We start from the raw sequence: 25,945 nt of genomic DNA, 5'->3' as shown, positions 1-25,945 counted from the left end.
ATCACACTAAATGACTAAATGCTACACTAGAACTAAAGAATTGACGAGGCGGATGAATATTCCTGCCCAGGGAATAGGGCAGATACAGAAGGGAAATGCAAGAAAAAGATAATAGCAAGGGTTTCACAAGGAAAACGAGCTTTCTTTAAAAAGAGATGTCCGATAACATCCAAAATTTAACTCCGAGACGAAAAACAAAAGCTGCCAAAGAGGTGAGCCACTGCACTCGGCTTCAAAATCCGGAAGCACTTACCAGGATTCCAGTCCCGTGCAAACGCCGAATGAATTTTCTCTCTGGGACGCACACTCCGCTGCAGAGTGAAAATCTCCGCGTCTGCCAGGAGTGCTAGTGGCACAACGTATGCAAAACTGTTAACTCCGGGCAGCGGGAGGGAGGTGTCGGCGGAAGTAAAGCGATGAAGACAGATCGCGAATCGTGCCTGGATAGCTCAGTCGCTAGAGAATTTTTCCGCGAAAGACAAAGGTATCGCTATCGAGTTCCGATCCGGTACACGGTTTTAATCTACCAGAAAGTTTCAATTGCAAATTCTTGTAAGTCTCTATACTGGTAGAGTTACTGTGTCCACTACTATGGATTCATATCTTCGAAACCGAAAACTGCATCGAAACACCACCTCCCCCCCCCCCCCCTGACAGCTTACGATTTGCCTCTTACATCGAAGAGGTCTTATGGTCATACCTCGCACTTAAGAGGACCCATAATTGGCTCGCTTTTCATGCACGTTCAAATCTTTTAGTCAGAGAGGCTCAGGAATAGACTGCGGACATTGTCATTTGGTCACTGACTTTACCCGCTAGTAGCACTCCGCTTGCAAGTACTGATTCCTGCACCGACTTCTCGCGAGCCTATTTCCGATCCAACTAACGCAGGGAAATGCTTTGGAGTATCTCCAGCCCTGAATCAAGCCTATTAGTCTCCGACCAGAACACCCAGAAGGTCCTGTGTACCTCCACTAAAACTCGCGTAGTGCGTATTAGGGGAGCAAATTCACGAGCTGCAGGCTGGTACGCGAAGCCAAAGTACTAAATCTACAGCTGTACACCGCAAGCCACCTTACTGTGTATGGTGGAGGGTACTTTGTGTGCCGCTGTCATCCCTCCACACTTCTCCGTTCCAGTCCCAAAGTGTTCGCGGGAGGGATCTGTCCGACTTCACGTTCGTTGTTTTTCGCGTGACAAACGCAGGAGGGAGTAGTGTGTGGGGTGATTCTTCCAGGAACGTAATGTCTTGCAATTTTAGCAGTAAACGCCACCGTGATGCAGAACGTCTATCACTGAAGTTGGATGAGCATCTCTGTGACATTTCTTCGTTTACTAAATGAATCAGTAACGAAACAGGCTGCTTCTCTTTGGATCTTCTGTTTCGTCTATAAATCGTTTTTGGTACCGGTTCCATAGTGATGAGCAATATTAAAGTATTGGTCGAAGTAGAGTTTTGTAATTTACCTCCTCTATGCTTGGACTAAATTTCCTGAGGATTCTCCCGTTAATCTCAGTTTGGAATATGCCTTACCTGCGATTGGTCTTATGTGGACGTTCCATTTTAAATCGCTTCGATGGGTGTCACTGCTTCCAGAGATAATCGTATTAGATTGGTGCGTGAGTTATTAGAGCTTTTCCATAAGTTTAATAAACACACCAGATACGCATAAAGAAACTTTAGTCATCAATAATACATTCCCCTTCACTATTTACAAGTCTGTCAATGCTAGGGTAAATTTTCGATTCCCTGACTGTAGAAATCACGTGGTTTTGAGGCGAAGAATTCGTCGAGCCATATTCGGACCATTTTTTCATCCGCAAAGGAAGTTCCTTGAAGGTTGTTCGACAGAGAGCGAAAAAGAAAATCTGAGGGCGGAAGATCAGGGGAATGAGGTGGGTGCGGAATGACTTCCCAACCGAACTCCTGTATAGTGATTTTTTGTCAGTCTAGCAGAATGCGGACGGGCGTCATCGTGGAGTAACATTACTTCTCGCAGTCATCTTGGCCGTCCTTCTTGGATTGCATCTGCAAGACGTCCCCGTTGTTGCAATACATGTCAGCTGTGATGGTTACTCCTTCGTAGTACACCACGCTGTTGCTATTCCACGCCGGCCGGTGTGGCCGTGCGGTTAAAGGCGCTTCAGTCTGGAACCGCGTGACCACTACGGTCGCAGGTTCGAATCCTGCCTCGGGCATGGATGTTTGTGATGTCCTTAGGTTAGTTAGGTTTAACTAGTTCTAAGTTCTAGGGGACTAATGACCTCAGCAGTTGAGTCCCATAGTGCTCAGAGCCAATTAGTTCTAAGTTCTAGGCGACTGATGACCTCAGAAGTTAAGTCGCATAGTGCTCAGAGCCATTTTTTGCTATTCCACCAGATGCATAATATTACCCTTTGTGGATGCGCGCAGGTCTTTGTACAGGAAGTTGTGCTTTGTTTAGACTCAACTATTACTTTCTTTTCCTTACGTTAGCGTAGAGACACCATTCCTCATCACAAGTAGTTATGCAGGATAGGAATGGTAGGTACTGTTAACGAGCCAATTGATGACGAGCAAGCACATATGGCCACCGGCTGATTTTTATGATTTTGGCTTTGAACATGCGAAACCCATATAGCCGATTTTTGAACTTTACCAATTATCTGTAAGTGTCGCACGATCGTGGAATAATCACAGTTCATCACATTTGCCATTTCTCGAGTACACTAACGAGGATGTCTGTGGCTTAAAGCATTTAAACGATCTTCATCAAACCCCGAATGTCTTCACGAACGTGGAGTGTCGCTTTGAGAACGATCCTCCTTAAAACGAGAAAACTATTTTCTTGCCGTTCTCTGTCCAACTGCAATATCCCCATGACCGGCGTATATCTTTCTGACTGCCTAAGAATACTTAGGAAGTGTTCCGATTTTTCCACTCGACACTCCCATTTTCTAGCGTCCACGGCTCAATTCATTATGTTCACATGACACTATGTAAACTCGAACAGCAGCAGTGAGCTACAAATAAAATATGACAATCGTATAGTCATAGCAACCGGAATACCAACATGCTAAACAAAAGGTCTACGACCTTGTGCACCAGCCTAATACAATCAACGGTAATCGGTCTTTCTGCCAAGCCCTCGGAACTTGCAGTAACTCGGCTCGACACATGTTTCCGTTGCCAATCCTAGCTTGCGCTCCGTACCTTGCGATCTGTTCGTCGACGGAACGTTAAGTCCCGATGTCGGGGGTGGTAGGAATGACGTGTGGGTGGCGCACGTGCAGGCGCAGGCGATGCAGCGGCCGCTGTCGTCGCTGGTGCTGGCGCTGCTGCTGCTGGCGGGCGCGCTCAGCACGCTGCTGGTGGTGCGCTCGCCGCCGGGCCGGCCCGCCCCCGCCGCCCCCACGCCCGCCCCCGTGCGCTACGAGCTGCCCGCGCAGGACCGCAACGACTCCGTCGCGCTGGCGCGCCGCCTCAAGATCAAGGAGGTACCCGACTGCGCAAGCGGCCGCTGCTCGCAGCCGGTGACAGTAGGCACAGGTGGTTGACGCCGCGGGCCGTGTGTTGCAGATGATGCGGCACGCCTGGGACAACTACGTGCGCTACGCCTGGGGCAAGAACGAGCTGCGGCCGGTGAGCAAGCGCAGCCACAGCAACAGCGTGTTCGGCGCCGCCTCCATGGGCGCCACCATCGTCGACGGGCTGGACACGCTCTACATCATGGGCCTGCACGACGAGTTCCGCCAGGGCCGCGACTGGGTCGCCGACAACCTCGACGTCTCCGACCTGGTCAGTAGCCTGCACTACATCTAACATTCTGTGTGGTGTCTGTTTGTTGTAAGTCGTGTCTCCCTACCACTTTCGCGCAACGACGCTCTGAGCGTGTTTTTTAGGGAATTGACTAGTTTGAACCTGGGACCTGTTGCTGGTAAGGAGACGCCAGACCACACATGACAGAGTTCAAAAGAGTTCAGTGAGACTAGCGCTGATATAATCAAATACTTAATGATTTCAGCGTCAGCTCCACTGCACTCCCTGTAAAAGAATCTCAATACTAACTAAATTTAGTGGAAGGGGTTCAAGGCTTTCCTATTTGTAGCTAGCTGGTAAAATAACGTCGAAAAAGCAGTTAAGTTTACCATTGGAATTTTTATTCTACTCACTAAACATTGTTTATAAATTGCACTATTGATAAAAGGAAATATTTTAATACAGGATGATAAAAACAAACTGTGTTCAACAAAAATGTAAACGAATATTCCCTGAATGGGTTTCCAAGTTCTACTATGGATCGAAGGATGACCTATGCCATATCACATCTATAATCTAGGTTTAAATTAAGTTTCATAAGAGAGAAAACTATCAGAAATGGTCTACAGATACTCTCAATTATCTTTAATTACTTATTTAACTTGTCGTAAATTACAGTAGTTGATGTGGCTTCTCAATAATTATAGAACAGAAAAATCATCGCGTTTCAGATTTTAACTTCTAGTAGCAAATGTGAATACCGTGAGCTTTAATTGATGATCGACATTAGTATTATGCAAAAAGCGGGTGTAATAGATGAGACTTCTGCAGTTCTGAGTGAAGCCTTATGCGGCATCGCGTGCGTTCACTACCTTGTCGTTGGTTAGGAAGCGTCAGGGGGCGGCGGGCGGCGCAGCTCCATACACCTCGCCGTCTCGGAAGCAACTCTCTCTCGAACTTCTCCTTACTACAATTTACCGAAGCTGGTTTAAGAAAAAGGTATCTGGCTGTGTTTTCAACTGCGTGGTGGGGCAATGTTTTTAATGTTTGCTACGTAACAGAGACGCGTATAGTCTCACGCTAAAACTTGCACCTGGTGTGGCCCTTTTAGTGTTATCGCAAGATCTATACTGTTCTTCTGGAGGGCTCGATCTTTTAACATGGGCTGGGGGGTGGTCTTGGCGGTCGGCCGGCGATGTGGGTGACCGTCCCTTATCGTAGGGCCTTCTAGCTTAACACGGTTCTGCTCTCGGCTTCTGTTCTCGTTTCTCCCCTCTGAACTGCGTCTGTTTCACGGTGGGAAGGTATTACATGCATTTAAGCGTTCTTGTATTAGTCTGTGATATTCCATTTGCTCACTCGCTGATCATATTATTTTGGTTAATTTAATGTCAGGATTTATTCGGAGCTATGTGACATACTGCCGGATTTGCTATCATGTCGGGGTTTTCATGGAAGGTGTTGGATTTGCCTGACACCTTACATACAGAATACGTCCACTTGTGCACTGACGCTTGAAACTGTTGCAAATTTTAATTCTTACTCGATCCTTGTATGGAGAACGCTGCTGCGCAGCAAATGTTTACTGAATTAACGAATATCCGCTCCAGTTGCTAAAAAGTTTTTTTTTTTCTATCACTCCACGACCGGTTTTAGATTTGTATCGAAGCCCTTATCTCCGTGTAATCTGAAACTGACGTTGCAAATACGGGAAAAACTTGCAGTCCGGTAGATTTAACCCTTTCGCTGGTGTGGGTGTGTTCACACGTCCTGCTTCGCCGTTCACCAGTTTTTATGCTAGTGTACACGCACGCAGAGCGCCCTGAGCTGCCGATCTCTCGCTCCTGCGAACAAGTTACTTGCATATCGCGATGAATACAAAAGTTTCGATTGTCTATCATACCACGTATGTGCCTCATAGCGTGCTATAATTTGCAGAAAATTCGTTTCGATGTCTTGAATCGTTTGAGATATGATTGTTATGACAACATGACTCGCTATCGCTCGGACGTGAAATGGCGCGCCGCGGGCGACCGTCCTTCGGATATAAAACCCAATAACTCGAGAACGAAATGAGATATCCTTCTGCTCTCAATTTTAAATAAAATTTCGCCGCACGGAGTGGCCGCGTGGTCTGGAACACTAAGTCACAGACCAGGCGCCCCCTCCCGCCGGAGGTTCGAGTCCTCCCTCGGGCATGGGTGTGTATGTTGCTCTTAGCATAAGTTAGTTTAAGTAGTGTGTAAGTCTAGGGACCGATGACCTCAGCAGTTTGGCCCCATACGAATTCACACAAAACAAACAAATAAAATTTAATTCTCTGCAATATATGAGCTAAAAGCAACCATACGGAAAGCTGACGACATGTGTTTGATCTGTCCAAACTCTTCAAAATCCCGTGCAATGTTGTACTTGATTTGATGCAGCACAATAATTATGACGGATAACGAAACAAGTCAGTTCTTTGTCGAGTGAAGATATCGGACTGTGAGATGCGCAAAAATCAAATATTTTTCACCTAATAGTTAGATGTGAAAATTACCGAACTATCAGTTTAATAAGTCCCAGCTGCAAAATACTAACGCGAATTCTTTACAGACGAATGGAAAAACTGATATAAACCAACCTCGGCGAAGATCAGTTCGGATTCCGTAGAAATGTTGGAACACGGGAGGCAATACTGACCCTACGACTTGTCTTAGAAGAAAGATTAAGGAAAGACAAACCTACGTTTCTAGCATTTGCAGACTTAGAGAAAGCTTTTCACAATATTGATTGGAATAGTCTCTTTCAAATCCTGAAGGTGGCAGGGGTATAATACAGGGAGCGAAAGGCTTTTTGCAATTTGTTCAGAAACCAGACGGCAGTTACAATAGTCGAGGGGCACGAAAGGGAAGCAGTGGCTGGGAAGGGAGTGAGACAGGGTTGTAGCCTATCCCCGATGTTATTCAATCTGTATATTGAGCAAGCAGTAAAGGAAACAAAAGAAAAGTTTGGAGTAGGAATTAAAATCCATGGAGACATTGTAATTCTGTCAGAGACAGCAAAGGACTTGGAAGAGCAGTTGAATGGAATGGACAATGTCTTGAAAGGAGGATATAAGATGTATATCAACAAAAGCGAAACGAGGATAATGGAATGTAATGCTGAGGGAATTAGATTAGGGAATGAGACACTTACAGTAGTAAAGGAGTTTTGCTATTTGGGGAGCAAAATAACTGATGATGGTCGAATTAGAGAGGATATAAAATGTAGACTGGCAATGGCAAGGAAAGCGTTTCTCGAAGGAGAAAAATTTGTTAACATCGAGCATAGATTTAAATGTGAGGAAGTCGTTTCTGAAAGTATTTGTATGGAGTGTAGCCATGTATGGAAGTGAAACGTGGACGATAAATAGTTTAGACAAGAAGAGAATAGAAGCTTTGGAAATGCGGTGCTACAGAAGAATACTGAAGATTAGATGGGTAGATCACATAACTAATGAGGTGGTATTGAATAGAATTGGGGAGAAGAGGCGCTTGTGGCACAACTTGACTAGAAGAAGGGATCGATTGGTAGGACATGTTCTGAGGCATCGAGGGATCACCAATTTAGTATTGGAGGGCATCGTGGAGGGTATTAATCGTAGAAGGAGACCAAGAGATGAATACACTAAGCAGATTCAGAAGGATGTAGGCTGCAGTAGGTACTGGGAGATGAAGAAGCTTGCACAGGATAGAGTAGCATGGAGAGCTGCATCAAACCAGTCTCAGCACTGAAGACCACGACGACGACGAGTTTTCGAAAAATCGGATGATAAGTATTTCATATCGATCGGAGCCCGGTGATGTTATCTGGCAAGAGATACCCAGAGTGTTGAAGAAAGCAGGTCTAAAATACATAAGACATGTGGGTGATACATAGCTTCTATAAGAACGAAGTTGTTGCGATCAGGAATTTTTATTTTGAACAAGAAGAAAAAATTGGAAAAAGCGTGAGACAAGGGTGTGCCCTTTCTCCTAGTATATTCAATGCTTACATCCAGGAAGGTAATGACCATGTTCGTGAAAATATTTGGGTGGGGACCAGAATTAATGGGCAGAAGAAAGACATGCTACGTTACGCAGATGATATTGCTGTGATCACGGATACGAAAGATGATCTGGAGCAGGTCCTCAGCACATTGGGAAGGATTTTCTGCAGTCAGTGTGGTATGAAATACTAAAGTAATGATACGCAGTACTGAAGAATAATATGAACCTTTAAACATAAGAATTGGAAGGATGGAGCTAGAAGTGATAGAGGAATTTACCTATTTGGGAAACAGGATCACGAGAGATGGTAAAAGCCGGAAGAAATTGCATTTAATTTGAGAAAGAACCTACTCACCAACAAGAACATCAGTCTGGGAATAAGGAAAAGAGTCACGAAAGCATTTCTGTGGAGTGTGGCCCTGTACTGGTGTGAAACTTGAATAGTAGGAAAGCAAGAGAGAAGGCGACTAGAAGTCCTGGAGATGATGTTCAGCTGGAAAGACACAATTATGAATGAATGACACTGAGAGGAGTACAAGAAACCATATTTCTGTAGAGGCACCCCCAAACAACAAGACAGAAACTCGTAAGACAACTTGAGACACAATAACATCATTGCAACTATAGCAGAAGAAGCTATTGAGGGAAATATTCGCCGGGGACGACCAAGGATGTCATACATGCAGCAGATGTGAATGATGTGGAATGCGGTACATACGCGGAAGAGACTACTATTGCAAACCAACCTCAGGGTTGAACACTAAAGAGAGGAGAGACCCAATACTATCGTAGGAAAAAAGGCTGTGCCATGATTACAAAAATTACTATTTCAGTACGTCTAAACAACTATCCTGCTGCCTAAGTGTCTCTTGATCTGTGTGCAAATATTAGTACACATGCACGCGGAGGTAACAAAGAAACGAAACAAGTCCTCACCACACGTATCGGCGATTTCCATCGTTTGGTGGTATAATGCTATACTTTGATAATTCTTGAATTTCGTCTATAACATGTACGATTGTGCTTTACGACAATTTTTGATTCCTTGTACATCACGCAGAATAACAGAACCTGTATTTTGCCACTTCTTCATAATATTTTTGCTTTAGATACAATTAACGTAAATGAATTTCAATGTAGTTGCTTTTAGCAATCATAAGTTTCAGAATATAAGAACAAGAACGAAATCGAATATCATACTATTATAGCCAAAAATAAACAACAGTTGCAAACATTATCTTACACGGAGTAAAAGCTAATACGAGGGCAGTTCAATAAGTAATGCAACACATTTTTTTTTTTTTCTGAAACAGGGGTTGTTTTATTCAGCATTGAAATACACCAGGTTATTCCCCAATCTTTTAGCTACACAACACTATTTTTCAACGTAATCTCCATTCAATGCTACGGCCTTACGCCACCTTGAAATGAGGGCCTGTATGCCTGCACGGTACCATTCCACTGGTCGATGTCGGAGCCAACGTCGTACTGCATCAATAACTTCTTCATCATCCGCGTAGTGCCTCCCACGGATTGCGTCCTTCATTGGGCCAAACATATGGAAATCCGACGGTGCGAGATCGGGGCTGTAGGGTGCATGAGGAAGAACAGTCCACTGAAGTTTTGTGAGCTCCTCTCGGGTGCGAAGACTTGTGTGAGGTCTTGCGTTGTCATGAAGAAGGAGAAGTTCGTTCAGATTTTTGTGCCTACGAACACGCTGAAGTCGTTTCTTCAATTTCTGAAGAGTAGCGCAATACACTTCAGAGTTGATCGTTTGACCATGGGGAAGGACATCGATCAGAATAACCCCTTCAGCGTCCCAGAAGACTGTAACCATGACTTTACCGGCTGAGGGTATGGCTTTAAACTTTTTCTTGGTAGGGGAGTGGGTGTGGCGCCACTCCATTGATTGCCGTTTTGTTTCAGGTTCGAAGTGATGAACCCATGTTTCATCGCCTGTAACAATCTTTGACAAGAAATTGTCACCCTCAGCCACATGACGAGCAAGCAATTCCGCACAGATGGTTCTCCTTTGCTCTTTATGGTGTTCGGTTAGGCAACGAGGGACCAAGCGGGAACCAACCTTTGAGTATCCCAACTGGTGAACAATTGTGACAGCACTACCAACAGAGATGTCAAGTTGAGCACTGAGTTGTTTGACGGTGATCCGTCGATCATCTCGAACGAGTGTGTTCGCACGCTCCGCCATTGCAGGAGTCACAGCTGTGCACGGCCGGCCCGCACGCGGGAGATCAGACAGTCTTGCTTGACCTTGCGGCGATGATGACACACGCTTTGCCCAACGACTCACCGTGCTTTTGTCCACTGCCAGATCACCATAGACATTCTGCAAGCGCCTATGAATATCTGAGATGCCCTGGTTTTCCGCCAAAAGAAACTCGATCACTGCCCGTTGTTTGCAACGCACATCCGTTACAGACGCCATTTTAAGAGCTCCGTACAGCGCTGCTACCTGTCGGAAGTCAATGAAACTATACGAGATGAAGCGGGAATGTTTGAAAATATTCCACAAGAAATTTCCGGTTTTTTCAACCAAAATTGGCCGAGAAAAAAATGTGTTGCATTACTTATTGAACTGCCCTCGTATCTATACAATGCGTCCTGGTTAAAGGTATTCAGAAACATTTGCTTATATTTCAGTATCTATAAGGTTTATAACTTTATTTGTCCAAAATTGTACACAGAAACTGAAACATACGCATGTTGGTATAGTTCAGTGTGGGCACCAATTGTAGCTCGACAGATATCGACTTCTCGCCACAAGTTCAGCATAGCAGGTGTTATGGCCTCTACTGTGGTTATGGCCTCTACTGTGGTTATGGATCCGTTACCTTGTATCTTTCAGATCTCGACCCCTTGTTCTGTAAACAATGTCCAGAGGATTCAGATTGAGAGACCAGGCAATGGCAACCCCCTTCCATACCCCTCCCCCCCCTCCCCCCCTCCCCGAACCTTCCGATCCAGTTCTCAGGAAACGTCTCGTGGAGAAATGTGGTAACATACCCATGATGATGGGGTGGGGCTCCAGCCTACTAGAAAATGTCGTGGTGAGGCTTGTCTGGAACTGCGTAGTTCGCCAACATCCCGAAATAGGTGTGCCCTACCACTTCGAGGCAGTGCTTTGGGGAGGATCACATCTGGGCGAGTGTATCTGTAGCTTGCATATTTGTCCAACAATATAAAATATCGAGTTATTTCGTTATAAGGAGTTTTTTGTGTATACCTCTAGCTCGGACGACCTGTATACACTACTGGCCATTAAAATTGCTACAACACGAAGATGACGTGCTACAGACGCGAAATTTAACCGACAGGAAGAAGATGCTGTGATATGCAAATGATAAGCTTTTCAGAGCATTCACACAAGGTTGGCGCTGGTGGCGACACCTACAACGTGCTGACATGAGGAAAGTTTCCAATCGATTTCTCATACACAAACAGCAGTTGAACGGTGTTGCCTGGTGAAACGCTGTTGTGATGCCTCGTGTAAGGAACAGAAATGCGTACCATCACGTTCCCGACTTTAATAAAGGTCGGATTGTAGACTATCGCGATTTGCGGTTTATCGTATCGCGACATTGCTGCTCCCGTTGGTTGGGATCCGATGACTGTTAGCAGAAATGGAATCGGTGGCTTCAGGAGGGTAATACGGAACGCCGTGCTGGGTCCCAACGGCTTCGTATCACTAGCAGTCGAGATGACAGGCATCTTATCCGCACGGCTGTAACGGATCGTGCAGCCACGTCTCGATCCCTGAGTCAACAAATGGGGTAGTTTGCAAGACATCCACCGTCTGCACGAACAGTTCGACGACGTTTGCAGCAGCACGGACTATCAACTTGGAGACTATGGCTGCGGTTACCCTTGACGCTGCATCGCAGGCAGGAGCGCCTGCGATGGTGTGCTCAACGACGAACCTGGGTGCACGAATGACAAAACGTCATTTTTTCGGATGAATCCACGTTCTGTTTACAGCATCATGATGGTCGCATCCGTGTTTGGCGACATCGCGGTGAACGCACATTGGAAGCGTGTATTCGTCATCGCCATACTGGTGTATCACCCGGCGTGATGGTATGGGGTGCCATTGGTTACACGTCTCGGTCACCTCTTGTTCGCATTGACGTCACTTTGAACAGTGGACGTTACATTTCAGATGTGTTACGACCCGTGGCTCTACCCTTCATTCGATCCCTGCAGAACCCTACATTTCAGCAGGATAATGCACGACCGCATGTTGCAGGTCTTGTACGGGCCTTTCTGGATAGAGAAAATGTTCGACTGCTGCCCTGGCCAGCACATTCTCCAGATCTCTCACCAATTGAAAACGTCTGGTCAATGGTGGCCGAGCAACTGGCTCGTCACAATACACCAGTCACTACTCTTGATGAACTATGGTATCGTGTTGAAGCTGCATGGGCAGCTGTACCTGTACACGCCATCCAAGCTCTGTTTGACTCAATGCCCAGGCGTATCAAGGCCGTTATTACGGCCAGACGTGGTTGTTCTGGGTACTGATTTCTCAGGATCTAAGCACCCAAATTGTGTGAAAATGTAATCACATGTCAGTTCTAGTATAATATATTTTTCCGTTGAATACCCGTTTATCATCTGCATTTCTTCTTGGTGTTGCAATTTTAATGGCCAGTAGTGTATGAAAGAGCTGGTTTGAATAAAGTTACAAAATTCGTAACGCGGACTAAAATAAATTCCTGTTACCGCCCCATTTTCAACAAAAAAAGAAGAATAACAGCCATGAACGCGTAACATGAACTGACGCAACGCCTCAATGTGGCCAGCCTTTATGCGTTGCAACATTGAGTTTTTCGTTGGTGAATCAAGCAAGTTAAAACTTCGAACAAGCAAAATATTACTCAGTTCATTGCTTAAGCAAGCCAATACTTTTAGCGTATCTAAATGCACAATATTTTACGAGATCATTGGGCACATCACTTTCAAATCTATCCGGTTTTACTTTCGTAGTCACTAGACGTTGCTTCACAACAGCACAATAAAAGCTATATTCTTTTCTCTTTTTTTCTCTTCTGTACTTGCACAAACCTGAAGTTTTTGTTGTTGAAATGTCTGCATTCCTCTCGTGTGAAGTATATTCAATATATCGATTATTTACAATATCAGTTTCAGGCTCCACAACAAAACGGCTTTAATATCGGTCGTGGAGAAGCAGCTTTTTAGTTTCTGGATCGGATTTATATTAACAAATCACAGCTTGATGCTTCGTCTAATTGTGACAACGGAGATGGTCTATTAGGTCAAAACCAGCACCATCGTTAAACAACCACCCGTCGTTCTTCCGCCGCTGTTGTTCCTGCAGCAGCAGCAGCAGCAGCACACACTACTGTTTATTCACTATATATAATTCCCCCCCCCCCCCCCATCTATGGGTCATTTCACAAGCACTACTGAATAAAAATCTCTTTTAGATTTACCCTTTCACTACGTTTTACAGCGATATACATCCACCCTGGCCTTGTATATTGTTGTTGTTGTTGTTGTTGTTGTTGTGGTCTTCAGTCCTGAGACTGGTTTGATGCAGCTCTCCATGCTACTCTATCCTGTGCAAGCTTCTTCATCTCCCAGTACCTACTGCAACCTACATCCTTCTGAATCTGCTTAGTGTATTGATTTCTTGGTCTCCCTCTACGATTTTTACCCTCCACGCTGCCCTCCAATGCTAAATTTGTGATCCATTGATGCCTCAAAACATGTCCTACCAACCGATCCCTTCTTCTAGTCAAGTTGTGCCACAAACTTCTCTTCTCCCCAATCCTATTCAATACCTCCTCATTAGTTACGTGATCTACCCACCTTATCTTCAGCATTCTTCTGTAGCACCACATTTCGAAAGCTTCTATTCTCTTCTTGTCCAAACTGGTTATCGTCCATGTTTCACTTCCATACATGGCTACACTCCATACAAATACTTTCAGAAACGACTTCCTGACACTTAAATCTATACTCGATGTTAACAAATTTCTCTTCTTCAGAAACGATTTCCTTGCCATTGCCAGTCTACATTTTATATCCTCTCTACTTCAACCATAATTAGTTATTTTACTCCCTAAATAGCAAAACTCCTTTACTACTTTAAGTGTCTCATTTCCTAATCTAATCCCCTCAGCATCACCCGATTTAATTTGACTACATTCCATTATCCTCGTTTTGCTTTTGTTGATGTTCATCTTATATCCTCCTTTCAAGACACTGTCCATTCCGTTCAACTGCTCTTCCAAGTCCTTTGCTGTCTCTGACAGAATTACAATGTCATCGGCAAACCTCAAAGTTTTTACTTCTTCTCCATGAATTTTAATACCTACTCCGAATTTTTCTTTTGTTTCCTTTACTGCTTGCTCAATATACAGATTGAATAACATCGGGGAGAGGCTACAACCCTGTCTCACTCCTTTCCCAACCATTGCTTCCCTTTCATGTCCCTCGACTCTTATAACTGCCATCTGGTTTCTGTACAAATTGTAAATAGCCTTTCGCTCCCTGTATTTTACCCCTGCCACCTTCAGAATTTGACGGAGAGTATTCCAGTTAACGTTGTCAAAAGGTTTCTCTAAGTCTACAAATGCTAGAAACGTAGGTTTGCCTTTTCTTAATCTTTCTTCTAAGATAAGTCCTAAGGTTAGTATTGCCTCACGTGTTCCAACATTTCTACGGAATCCAAACTGATCCTCCCCGAGGTCCGCTTCTACCAGTTTTTCCATTTGTCTGTAAAGAATTCGCGTTAGTATTTTGCAGCTGTGACTTATTAAACTGATAGTTCTGTAATTTTCACATCTGTCAACACCTGCTTTCTTTGGGATTGGAATTATTATATTCTTCTTGACGTCTGTGGGTATTTCGCCTGTCTCATACATCTTGCTCACCAGATGGTAGAGTTTTGTCATGACTGGCTCTCCCAAGGCCATCAGTAGTTCTAATGGAATGTTGTCTACTCCCGGGGCCTTGTTTCGACTCAGGTCTTTCAGTGCTCTGTCAAACTCTTCACGCAGTATCTTATCTCCCATTTCATCTTCATCTACATTCTCTTCCATTTCCATAATATTGTCCTCAAGTACATCGCCCTTGTATAAACCCTCTATATACTCCTTCCACCTTTCTGCCTTCCTTTCTTTGCTTAGAACTGGGTTTCCATCTGAGCTCTTGATATTCATACAAGTGGTTCTCCTTTCTCCAAAGGTCTCTTTAATTTTCCTGTAGACAGTATCTATCTTACCCCTAGTGAGACAAGCCTCTACATCCTTACATTTGTACTCTAGCCATCCCTGCTTAGCCATTTTGCATTTCCTTGTATATATATTTTCTAATCTCATTAACACACTTTCCACTAGTCTTGGTCACTTCTTACTTGTTGGATTCCAGCAAATAACTTCATTGACAATTTTTTCATCCATTCGTCTCGCTAAACATTCGGCCCTCTTCAATTTCATTTCCATTATACTTTTATCTTCTACTCAAGTGAATTTCCTGGTCAGTATGTTAGTTTTCCTGCGTTTCCCAGTAATTCCCATCATGCATTTCTCCATGGTCTGACCAATTTCCTTTTTTTGAAAATGGTTTTCGCATTAAAAGGCCATGTCAAAACTAGGAATACTATTTCACACAAATACTAAGTTTAATTTTGAAAATAATGTTTAGCTGACCAAATGTACGTCATGCCTTTCTTTTACTCCAAAATTTATTGCCGGCCGGTGTGGCCGAGCGGTTCTAGGCGCTACAGTCTAGGCGTAGGTTCGAATCCTGCCTCGGTCATGGATGTGTGTGATGTCCTTAGCTTTTCTGGGTTTAAGTAGTTCTAAGTTCTAGGGGACTTATGATCTCAGCAGTTGAGTTCCATAGTGCTCCGAGCCATTTGAACCATTTGAAGCAAAATGTATTTCTTTTCTTGTCCTCACAGCCGTTATCTTCATCTTTACTACGTAAAAAACCTGATCATTTAATTTATAATTTACTTAACTATTTTCTCTTTGATGGTTACTTACAGGCCTATTTTCAAAATTTCTCTTCTGGCTATTTGTATGTTATCTACGCTAGTGGCAAGCAGTAAAATGTTAGGTTTGCATATGTTCTGTTAACTCATGTTCTTATTTCATTTTCGAAATTTAAGACTCTGAAAACTTCCGTCGTGATTACTGGGAATAATTTTGGTGATGGAGGTTCTCATACTCTGGTTCTTCACAGTTCTGTGTATCTCATTATCCTGATGAATTCTAATGGAAGCGGTAGTATTGACATCGGCATCTTCTCCGTAATGTACAAGATACACTCTATAATTGTCGCCAACAGTCTGCGGTTGTTATTACAAATTTTGCCAAAACAGAAGCTAAATCTTTTTCAGGCTCCATGATTTTCAGACGAAGTAGTAACTGATATTCATTTCTACGTTCTGTTACTTGACTCGTGCTTAGGAAATAATTCGTTGTCCTATACATCTAAATCTTGTTGCTGTGCCTATTAATATCCGTTGTTTTTTTTCCATGCGATTGGTGGTAATTTTAGCGAAAACACTGAGGTGACAAAAGTCATGGGATGGAGATATACACATATACAGACGCCGTTAATATACCGTACACTGTGTGTAAAAGGGCACTGCATTGGCGGAGCCGTCATTTGTACTCAAGTGATTCGTTTGAAAAGGTTTCCTACGCGACTGTGACCGCACATCAGGAATTAATAGACTTCGAACGCGTAAAAGTAGTTCGAGCGAGACGCTAGGGGCATTTCATTTCGGAAATCTTTAGGGAATTCAATATTCCGAATCCACATTGTCAAGAGTGTGCCGAGGATATCAGGTTTCAGGCATTACCTCTTACCACGGACAGCACAGTGGACGGTAGCCTTCGCTTAACGACCGGGAGCGGCGTCGTTTGCATAGAGTTCTCAGTGCTAACAGACTAGCAACACTGGGTGAAAGAACTGCAGAAATTAGTGTGGGACGTACGACGGACTTATCCGTTTGGACAGTGCGGCGAAAGACGACATCGCCTGCAGCTTCTCTCCGGGACTCGTGACCATATCGGTTGGACCCTAGACGACTGGAAAACCGTGACCTGTCATACGGGTCCCGATTTCAGTTGGTAAGAGCTGACGGTAGGGTTCGAGCGTGGCGCAGGCATCCTGAAGTCATGTACCCAAGTTGCAACAAGGTACTGTTCAAATTGGTGGTGGCTCCATAATCGTGTCGATTGTGTTACATGGAATGGACTGGGTTCTCTTGTCCAACTCAATCGATCATTGACTGGAAATAGTTATGTTCGGCAGCTTGGAGACCATTTGCAGCGATTCATGGACTTCATTTCTGTGATGACAATGCGCCCCGTTACCAGGCCGCAATTGCTCGCGATTTGTTTGAAGCACATTCTGGACAGTACAAGTGAATGATCCGGCCACCCAGATCGCCCGACATGAAGCTCATTGAAGACTTACTGGACATAATCGAGAGATCAGTTCGTGCCTAACATCCTGTACCGCAACACTTTCGCAATTATGGACGGCTATAGAGGCAGCATGGCTCGGTATTTCTGCAGGGGACTTCCAAAGACTTGTTGAGTTCATGCCACGTCTAGTTGTTGCACTACGCCGGGCGAAAGGAAGACCTACACGATAGTAGGTTTCAAATGGCTGTGAGCACTATGGGACTTAACATCTGAGGTCATCAGTCCCTTAGACTTAAAACTACTTAAACCTAACTAACCTAAGGACATCACACACATCCATGCCCGAGGCAGGATTCAAACCTGCGACCGTAGCAGCAGTGCGGTTCCGGACTGAAGCGCCTGGGGGCCGTTCGGTCACAGCAGCCGGCACACGATATTAGGAGGCATTCCATGACTTCGGTCAACTCAGTGTATATACCAAGCGCTGATAAAGACTACTGGATTTTAATCAGGCAAAGTGTATTGGACCATTTAAAAATCGTGAACAGAGCAATGGGTTCTGTTCTCAGCAACCCTCGACCAAGTCTTTCAGATCTTTAAAACGACAGAACGTAGAAGGAGAACGTCTTACTGGTACCACCTTCATCTTGCTGAAGAAACTGTGTTAGCTGCCTCCAGTGCAGATGTGTTGCAACAAAGAATGGGAGAATTTACTACTTTGAAAGTAGGAAGGAAAACTAATACTAATAATAATAAGGGTAATACAGAGTGAATCCAGACTCCACAGTCGGAATTTTGTAGGTAATTCAGGGATACTTTCAGAATGTTTTAGAGTAAGGTACCTTGACCCATGTGACACCTTTGTATCTATATTGTGCGAACCTACACAACAGTACAGATGTCGACTGTAGACCATGTGTGTGTGTGTGTGTGTGTGTGTGTGTGTGTGTGTGTGTCTGTTTCCAAACTTGCACTGTTCACGAACGGTACTTCCTGTTGATTGATAACACTAACAGCTTTCTTTACTGTTTAGCCCCAAGCTTGAATTCAGTGCCATTCTACTTGCGTCTCGGGTTCGTTCTCTAACATAAGTGTTGACTGTATATTAACACTGATACATAGCAGTACGGATAGGTTTGCTGATGACGAATTGACCGATGTGCACCTACCAAAGTGACTACAAATACATTACAATACTTTTGAAAACGACGCTGTTGGATTACACTCTTTTGTTTTGTTTTTTACATTTCGGTGGTTCCTGTGGTAGACATATTTCCACCGAAATAACGGCAGTAGAGGTAAATAATGATTAGTGTAACAAGCCACAGTAGAACACGGATCCCTTACACCAAAATACAAAATATCCCTGAACTGTAATGTCTGATCAAAAGCATCTCGATACCTATTAGCGGATATTAATATGGGGTTTGTCCACCATTCGCCTTTATGACGGCAGCTCTGCTGAGGACACTTTCGGTGAGGTGTCTAGCAGCCCATTATACCGCAAGAGCCGAAACTGGAGATGATGATCATGATAGTGGACGGCTAAAGTACTGTAGCACTGCGGGCGTAACCCGCAATCTGATTATTACCGTAGCGCGGGGTAGCCGCGCGGCCTTGGGCGCCTTATCACGGTTCACGTGGCTCTCCCTTTTTTTTTTTATCTCATTTTGTTCGCTTTTGTTCGTTGTGTCTGCTCGGGGCGGACGCCGTAAGACATCCATTTATGTTCGTTGTTGATCGATTGACTCAGTTTTTTTATTACAGAGGGCACGTAACCCTCTGACCGAACACGCTGAGCTACCGTGCCGGCTGTCCTTCGGATGTTCGAATCCTGCCTCGGCCATGAGTGTGTGTGTTGTCCTTAGTGTAAGTTACTTTAAGTAGTGTGTACGATTAGAGACCGATGACCTCAGCAGTTTGGTCTCATAGGAACTACACAACTACCGATTATAATCTGTTTGTTGTCGCTAGATATGAAAGACTTATGGTTTCAGGTTAAACACATGGGCTCCTTGGTGCCCCCATTCCCTCTCCAACGGCTGTGATTCTTGTATTCAAGGTCACCTACGAGGACCTCAGCCCCTCCCCCCCCCCCCCCCCTCCCACTATCCCTATGCCCTCTGGACCGGTGACGATAAGAACCCCTTCTACACCTTCATTTTTGGTTGCTGAGACACTTGAGTGGGAGGGGTTACTCCTGAGCGGGACACCATAGGGTGAGGATCAGATTGAGTGTATTTGTACAATGAAAAACGAGTCCAAAGCTGAAAATTTAACTTTTTTTATTCACTCGATGACTAGTTTCGGGCCGGAACCAATTTTCAAATCGTCACAAAAGTCAAAAAATCGTATTTCCGAAAATGCAAAACGATGTCAAAAATGTGCAAACGAATAGCTGCATCGCATACACATATCAAATTACGTTAAGTGACATCACTTGAATGCTGTTTGTGAATTCCAATGTAATATTACGTCATTCAAGGTACTAGCAGGAACCACACCCAAGCAGATATGTAATTACTCTCATTTTTACGCGTTCTTCGATTTTTTTGTGTTTCCCCAATTTTATATGTTCGCCACCCATTTTTGTATCGTTACTGGGTTTTACACAATTTTACGTTTTTGTCCAATTACGCAAGACCCGCTCCTCACTGTTCCCGACATTGAATTGACGTCATGATGCTCTCAGACAGTAACAATGCGGTGTGTGCCCAAATTAATTACCGCTGCTATTGAACATACCTCCCCTACCCCATCTTTCATAACTGGGACATCTGAGTGGGCACCATAGGGGTAGGTTGTAGACAGTGTCTATTTGTTAATAACAAATTACGTCCCTCAGGCTCTAAGAAAGAGTGATAAAAATATAAATGATTTCATAGTAAATTCTATAAGCACTAACGCCGCTGGATTAGCCGAGCGGTCTGAGGCGCTGCAGTCATGGACTGTGCGGCTGGTCCCGGCGGAGGTTCGAGTCCTCCCTCGGCCATGGGTTTGTGTGTTTGCCATTAGGATAATGTAGGTTAAGTAGTGTGTAAGCTTAGGGACTGATGACCTTAGCAGTTAAGTCCCATAAGATTTCACACGCATTTGAACATTTTTAAAATTTTTTTTTATAAACACTAACGATTTCTAACTGAAGTCACTGTATACAAAAGAAATACCACACCGCTAAAGATAAACCTCCTGGCAAGCTAACACTACATTACTAGATTGTGTGATAGCATAGTAAAATTCTGACGCTACCAACTAAAGATGCTGTATGTGTGTAACACAGCGCTACAAAATACGCACCTAGAGTTAAGAGTCGACTAGTAACTGAAACCACCCCTGTTGAAATCATGTCGCCTACAGGGTAGACCACCCCCACGAGCTCCGACGTATGGGTGTGTAACCGCGAACATCAGTGCCTGGAGCATTATCGCGAATACACTACCCAGGAATAAGCGAGAAAGTTGCAGTATGATACTCTCCGGTCCGTTGGATGACACTAAAGACACTGCTGTTGTATCAGTTACAGCCGAAGGATTTCCCGCACTTGGTAAAAGTGGCAAACAGACCCAAGACACCGCTAGAACTGTCAAAGACGGCGACAAAGAGACACCTAGACTGCGAGACTCTCTCCCCACAATCGCGTGTTAAACGAGTGAAGTGAGATCCTAGTAGGGTCGTGGCCAGCGGGTTGTGGACAGGAGAGATGCAATATTACGCCAGACCATCTCCCATGGCGTGGTAGAGAAATTTGCATTATTTAAATAATATTTATGTGTAACCATCTCCGACACGAGTGACCTAGTAGCTAGCGTAAATGGCACTCAATGATTCAGGCCGGAGACATCTCGCCACAGCCTACCTCTCGTAGCTCGCAGACACCGTTGCAGATAAACGTTGCTAACCGTTTAAGAGCCAAACACTCCCCTCCCCTGTACTCTCTAGACTCTCTAGACCACCAGAGACATGCTTCCCTTCCTCCTCAATCATCCTGTGGGCGATCAATTTTCAGCCAGCTACAGACCTAGGTGGAATGAAGACACGATATCTAAACCAAATTAATCCTACAGTGTTGAGTATGGCCATCGCTATGAACATAATTTCGACTGGCCCACAGAATTCCAAAGACAGATGTTGGATACGTAAAGCACTGCAGTAGTTAAAAAATTATCGCCACAAAAACGTACCTGGGCATCAATAACAAGAATCTTCCAAACTTGGGCAGGACAGGTGTTACTTACATACCTCCTACTACACGTGAACCGTACTGGGCACATCGGAAGTAAATTTAGTGACGAAGTACAGTCCTGGAATCATGTTCCCAGACATGTACCTCTCGCAGTGTTACAGCAAGACATGTCCGAAAGAACAGATTACCATCTTCATATATAAGGCTCACCGGACATTTGACCATCTTCTGTGCGGGTGCACAAACAGTACCCGAACTCTGACGGGAATCGGCAAAAAGCCGCGAGTAATAAGTATGATGGGGAGGGGCACTATGAATATAGTGCGGGACAATAAGTTGGGAATGTGGGTCTCACGGGAGGCGTGCCAGACATAAGTCCCTGCAGTCGTACTATCCTCTGTGTCCTCGGTGGCTCAGATGGTTAGAACGTCTACCATGTAAGCAGGAGATCCTGGGTTCGAGTCCCGGTCGGGGCACACATTTACAACTATCCCCGTTGACTTACATCAACGCCTGTAGGCAGCTAGGAGTATTCATTTCATTGTAATTTCATGAACCGGGATGTTTATTTTAACATTATCAGTGACGAAGTTAGCCCTTTCTTGTACATCTTCGTGGTGGGTATGCCGTTGGACACTCCTGGCGTCCAAGATGGGAGCAGCCCGTAGCTATAGGGCTGCGCACATACGCTGTCTGATCAAAACTATCCACGCACATGCGGAACTGACAAACAGATGTCGCAAGAGGCGGACGCGCCAGTATGAAAGGAGGCGGGGAGTATCGTATTGTCAGTGAGAAGCAGTAACAGCAGAACAGGTCTGTCAAGAGAGCTCAGTTTCTTCTAACGTGGACTCGTCATTGGATGTCACCTGAGCAACAACCGTCAGGGACGTATCAACCCTTAAAGCTGCCCAAGTCGACTGTTTAGTGAAGTTGTGAAGTGGAAACGCGAAGGAACGACCACAGCTTAACTAAGGCCAGACAGACCTCACGTACTGACGAAAAGGAACCATCGACCACTGCAGAGAGCGGCTGTAGAAAATCGCGTGAAATCAGCAGAAGGAATCACTCGTGAGTTCCACAGCGCTACCAGCAGTCCAGTTAGCACAATGACTCCGCGTAAGGGGTAAAAGAGGACGGGGAACAGCGGTCTAGCAGCCCATCATAAGCCACGCATTTCTGTAGTCAACGTTGAGCGACACTTGAGGTGGTGTCATGCATTTCTGTAAACGAGTGATGTAGCAATCGGATGGAAGGACTTAGGTTTGGCGAAAGTCTGTAGAACGGTACCTGTGCCAATAGTGAACAGTGAATCACAGAGGTGCTGGTGTTATGGTATGAGGGTGATTTTCGTGGTTGGGGTACGGTCTCCTTATTGCGGTTAAAGGAAATGCTAAAGCCATATTTTACAGCATTGTGTACTGCGTGCAGTAGAGAAACAGTTTGGAGACTATTGTATCAGCACGACAATACAGCCTGTCTCCCAGCAGCATTTGTGAGGCAGTGGTGTGTTAACAGTAACATCCCTGAAATAGATTGGCCTGCCCAGAGTCCCGACGTGAATGCGATGGAAAACCTGTGGAATGAGTCGGAACATCGACTTTCCTACAGACCCCACCGTCCGACATCACTGTCTTCTCAGGTTTCGACACTTAAGGAACAGTGGGATGCCATTCCTTCGCAGGCATTCAGACATCTCGTTAAAAGTATCTCCAGCAGAATTCAAGCCGTCAAAAATATCCGTTTATGACGTCCGCTCCAACCGTTCAAGTTCTACTGTCAGTCTATTATCCCTGTGGACAGTGCAGTACTGTACTTACCGTCTTCTTGTACCATTGAGGATTTTGAGGAACATGCAAGCAAATTGTATACGTTTCTGCGTCGACATTGCCGGTGTTACCTTGAATACAGTGTGAGTGCCTTAATGTTCTGGATTTTCTTGTGAAATTAACATGAAGTCGTTTTTGTACAAGACACCTGATGCGTCGACAGAAGTGCCGACACAGTGTGGTTTGAGGAGACCGAAATACACGCTATAAGCTCACGCAGGATGGCGTGAGGTCTGAAACAGGATACGTAATGAATGCTATAAAGAAAAGTACGTAGCTTCTGGAATACTTAACTTTAATCCATCCTTGGTACATCGCTATTGACGATACAAGTGAGACTATAGTTTCAGACAATATACTGCTAATGGCGCCTTGCTAGGTCGTAGCCATTGACTTAGCTGAAGGCTATTCTAACTATCTGCTCTGCAAATGAGCAAGGCTTCGTCAGTGTGCATCGCTAGCTACGTCGTCCGTACAACTGGGGCGAGTGCTAGTCAGTCTCTCGAGACCTGCCGTGTGGTGGCGCTCGGTCTGCTATCACTGAAAGTGGCGACACGCGGGTCCGACATGTACTAATGGACCGCGGCCGATTTAAAACTACCACCTAGGAAGTGTGGTGTCTCGCGGTGACACCACAACACCAGTATTAACTGAAGAGGAACTGATGTGTAGGGTCATAGTTGCTCGTCTCATTCTACAAGAGACAACAGGAATGTTTGGCAGAAAGCGTGATATTTTTTGCACAGTTGTAATGGATGAATTGAAACTGCCGAATGCCATTTTGGTTAGTTACTATGAGAGTATGTTGTTGTTATAAACTGTTGTCGATTTTGTGAATAATTCTAAATGCCTGTTTCCACCATTAGCTTTTATTTAAAAATGCTCGGCCTAGAAGCGCCTGACATCCGTGTTATGAGCTCTCGGACAGCTTTCGAGACCGTACTTCAATGGCACACTCAGAATTATGGGAGTACTGAACGGCGCTCTGCACAAAGTTCACGAACTGACACCACATATGGTTCTGACTGACTTCTATGGACGGAGAATATTTTTTTCGTGAAAATACGACATCCGTAGGATGTAATTTTGTGTGTGTGTGTGTGTGTGTGTGTGTGTGTGTGTGTGTGTGTGTGTGTGTGTGTGCGTGTGTGTGTGGTAATGAATAGCGTCTTCCCTCCCTGACAAAGAATTGACGTTGAATTGTAGGCCAGCCTCTAACTGGCTGAGGAAGTCAGTTCGAATGTAAGAGGAAGGCAAAGGAAAACTACCTACAATATGACCATGCGTGCTGCATTCCGACCCTAGCTTCATGCTAAGGACACTTTTACCTTAGGACGCAATACAGTGAAAACAGAGTAAACGAAGTTTCGCGTTTCATTGTTGAGTTTAGTTACATGATATGGAATGAGTCAGATTTACAGTTGCAGTATACTTTCTCAGTAACACAAATGGCAACATGTTGGCTATTTAGATGACTTTCAAAAACACTTTTCTTTCTACTGCGAAGTGTGCGGTGATTTGAAACTTCCTCGAAAATTAAAACTGCGAGTCCACCCGGAACTCGAACCTAGGACTTGGCAGTCGTTGACTAGCCCACGAAAGGCAAAGGTTCCATGTTCGCGTCCCCGCCCAGCACACAGTTTGAAGATGCCAGGGAGTTTCAAATGTGAAGGTAATGATTATAAGATACAGTTTTTCAGTTATTTATTCTCAGCTGTGTTCAGTCTCTCTCCCTTTCATCCCCTTTCGCTTCCCCTTTCTCCCCACCCCTCTCCCACTCCTACCCGTTTCTGTACTCGCTCTCCCCCCTCTCCCACTCCACCCACTTTCTCTCTCTCTCTCTCTAGCTTTTAATTTATTTTTCAGACAAAAATTCGATAAGTTCGACTACGATTTTGTTGTTGTTTTGTGATAACTAGTTTTACTGGCAACTTATGCGTTGTTTGTACGCTGTTAAACTTCTGCGTTGTGTCGGCCACGCGATAATGTCACCCGCTACCAACAGCGTCTTCTGTGGTGGGTTCGGGAGGGGGACCTCAGTGTTTCTCTCTCTCTCCTCTCGCTTACAGTTTTGACGTTTATAATATTGCACCTGTGAATGAGGGCGTTTTGGTTAGCTTATCGATAATTTTTGTCATGATATTTCGCGAGGACACACTGAAACACGTGATAGTATATGCACAGTTGTCCTGAAACCATTCACAGTGCGATGCGTTTTCCTGTCACCACGTGTTTCCGGTAACGGCCATGGGAAGCCAAGTGCAATAATATCGTTGTGGGGTTGTAACACAATAAAATATAAAATGTTTACTATATTAAAACATTTGTTTGCATCAGTGCGTGGCTCATTGCTTTAGCATAACTTGCAAGACTTCAGATAAAGGTATTATTTAAAAAGCTTTCGTCCGGAAATTTAAGAAGTTCGCGTCTTGTAATTCGTTTAAAAGCTGCAAAAACAAAAAAACCCCTCAACATTGATTACGTCATAATTATCGAGGTACACATTCATTATAAACAGTATTTCATGTAGCGCTACGATTATGAACACAGGTCTGCAGAATATGAATACGTGAGCCTGTAAATGGGGCGAATGCTGTTTCTTTCAGTCGGTTTTGCTTCCTTCCTTCTTTCAGTAGTTCGCTTCCTGTAGCGTTTTTTATTCCCTTTGGTACAGGGCCTTTTCGTTTCTGCCTCGCTTTCCTCAGCTCGCTGTGGTCTCGCTATCCCTGTCAGACTTGATGGCAGCAGCCATG

At 44.6% G+C, this 25,945-nt stretch overlaps 1 protein-coding gene across 1 annotated transcript in view; it reads left to right on the top strand.

Moving 5' to 3' along the window:
- The window catches only part of LOC124618784 (mannosyl-oligosaccharide alpha-1,2-mannosidase IA-like), a 154,653-nt gene that overhangs the window by 80,401 nt on the left and 48,307 nt on the right, over positions 1–25,945 (top strand). Inside the window, exons 2-3 of the mRNA XM_047145376.1 lie at positions 3,274–3,477; positions 3,560–3,778. Of these exons, the coding sequence (XP_047001332.1) occupies positions 3,283–3,477; positions 3,560–3,778 (414 nt within the window). The 5' untranslated portion in view covers positions 3,274–3,282. The remainder of the gene's footprint in view (positions 1–3,273; positions 3,478–3,559; positions 3,779–25,945) is intronic.

Source organism: Schistocerca americana, chromosome 1 (genome assembly GCF_021461395.2).
Source record: "Schistocerca americana isolate TAMUIC-IGC-003095 chromosome 1, iqSchAmer2.1, whole genome shotgun sequence".
NCBI lineage: Eukaryota > Metazoa > Arthropoda > Insecta > Orthoptera > Acrididae > Schistocerca > Schistocerca americana.
This window is presented reverse-complemented; position numbering and strand designations above follow the sequence as displayed.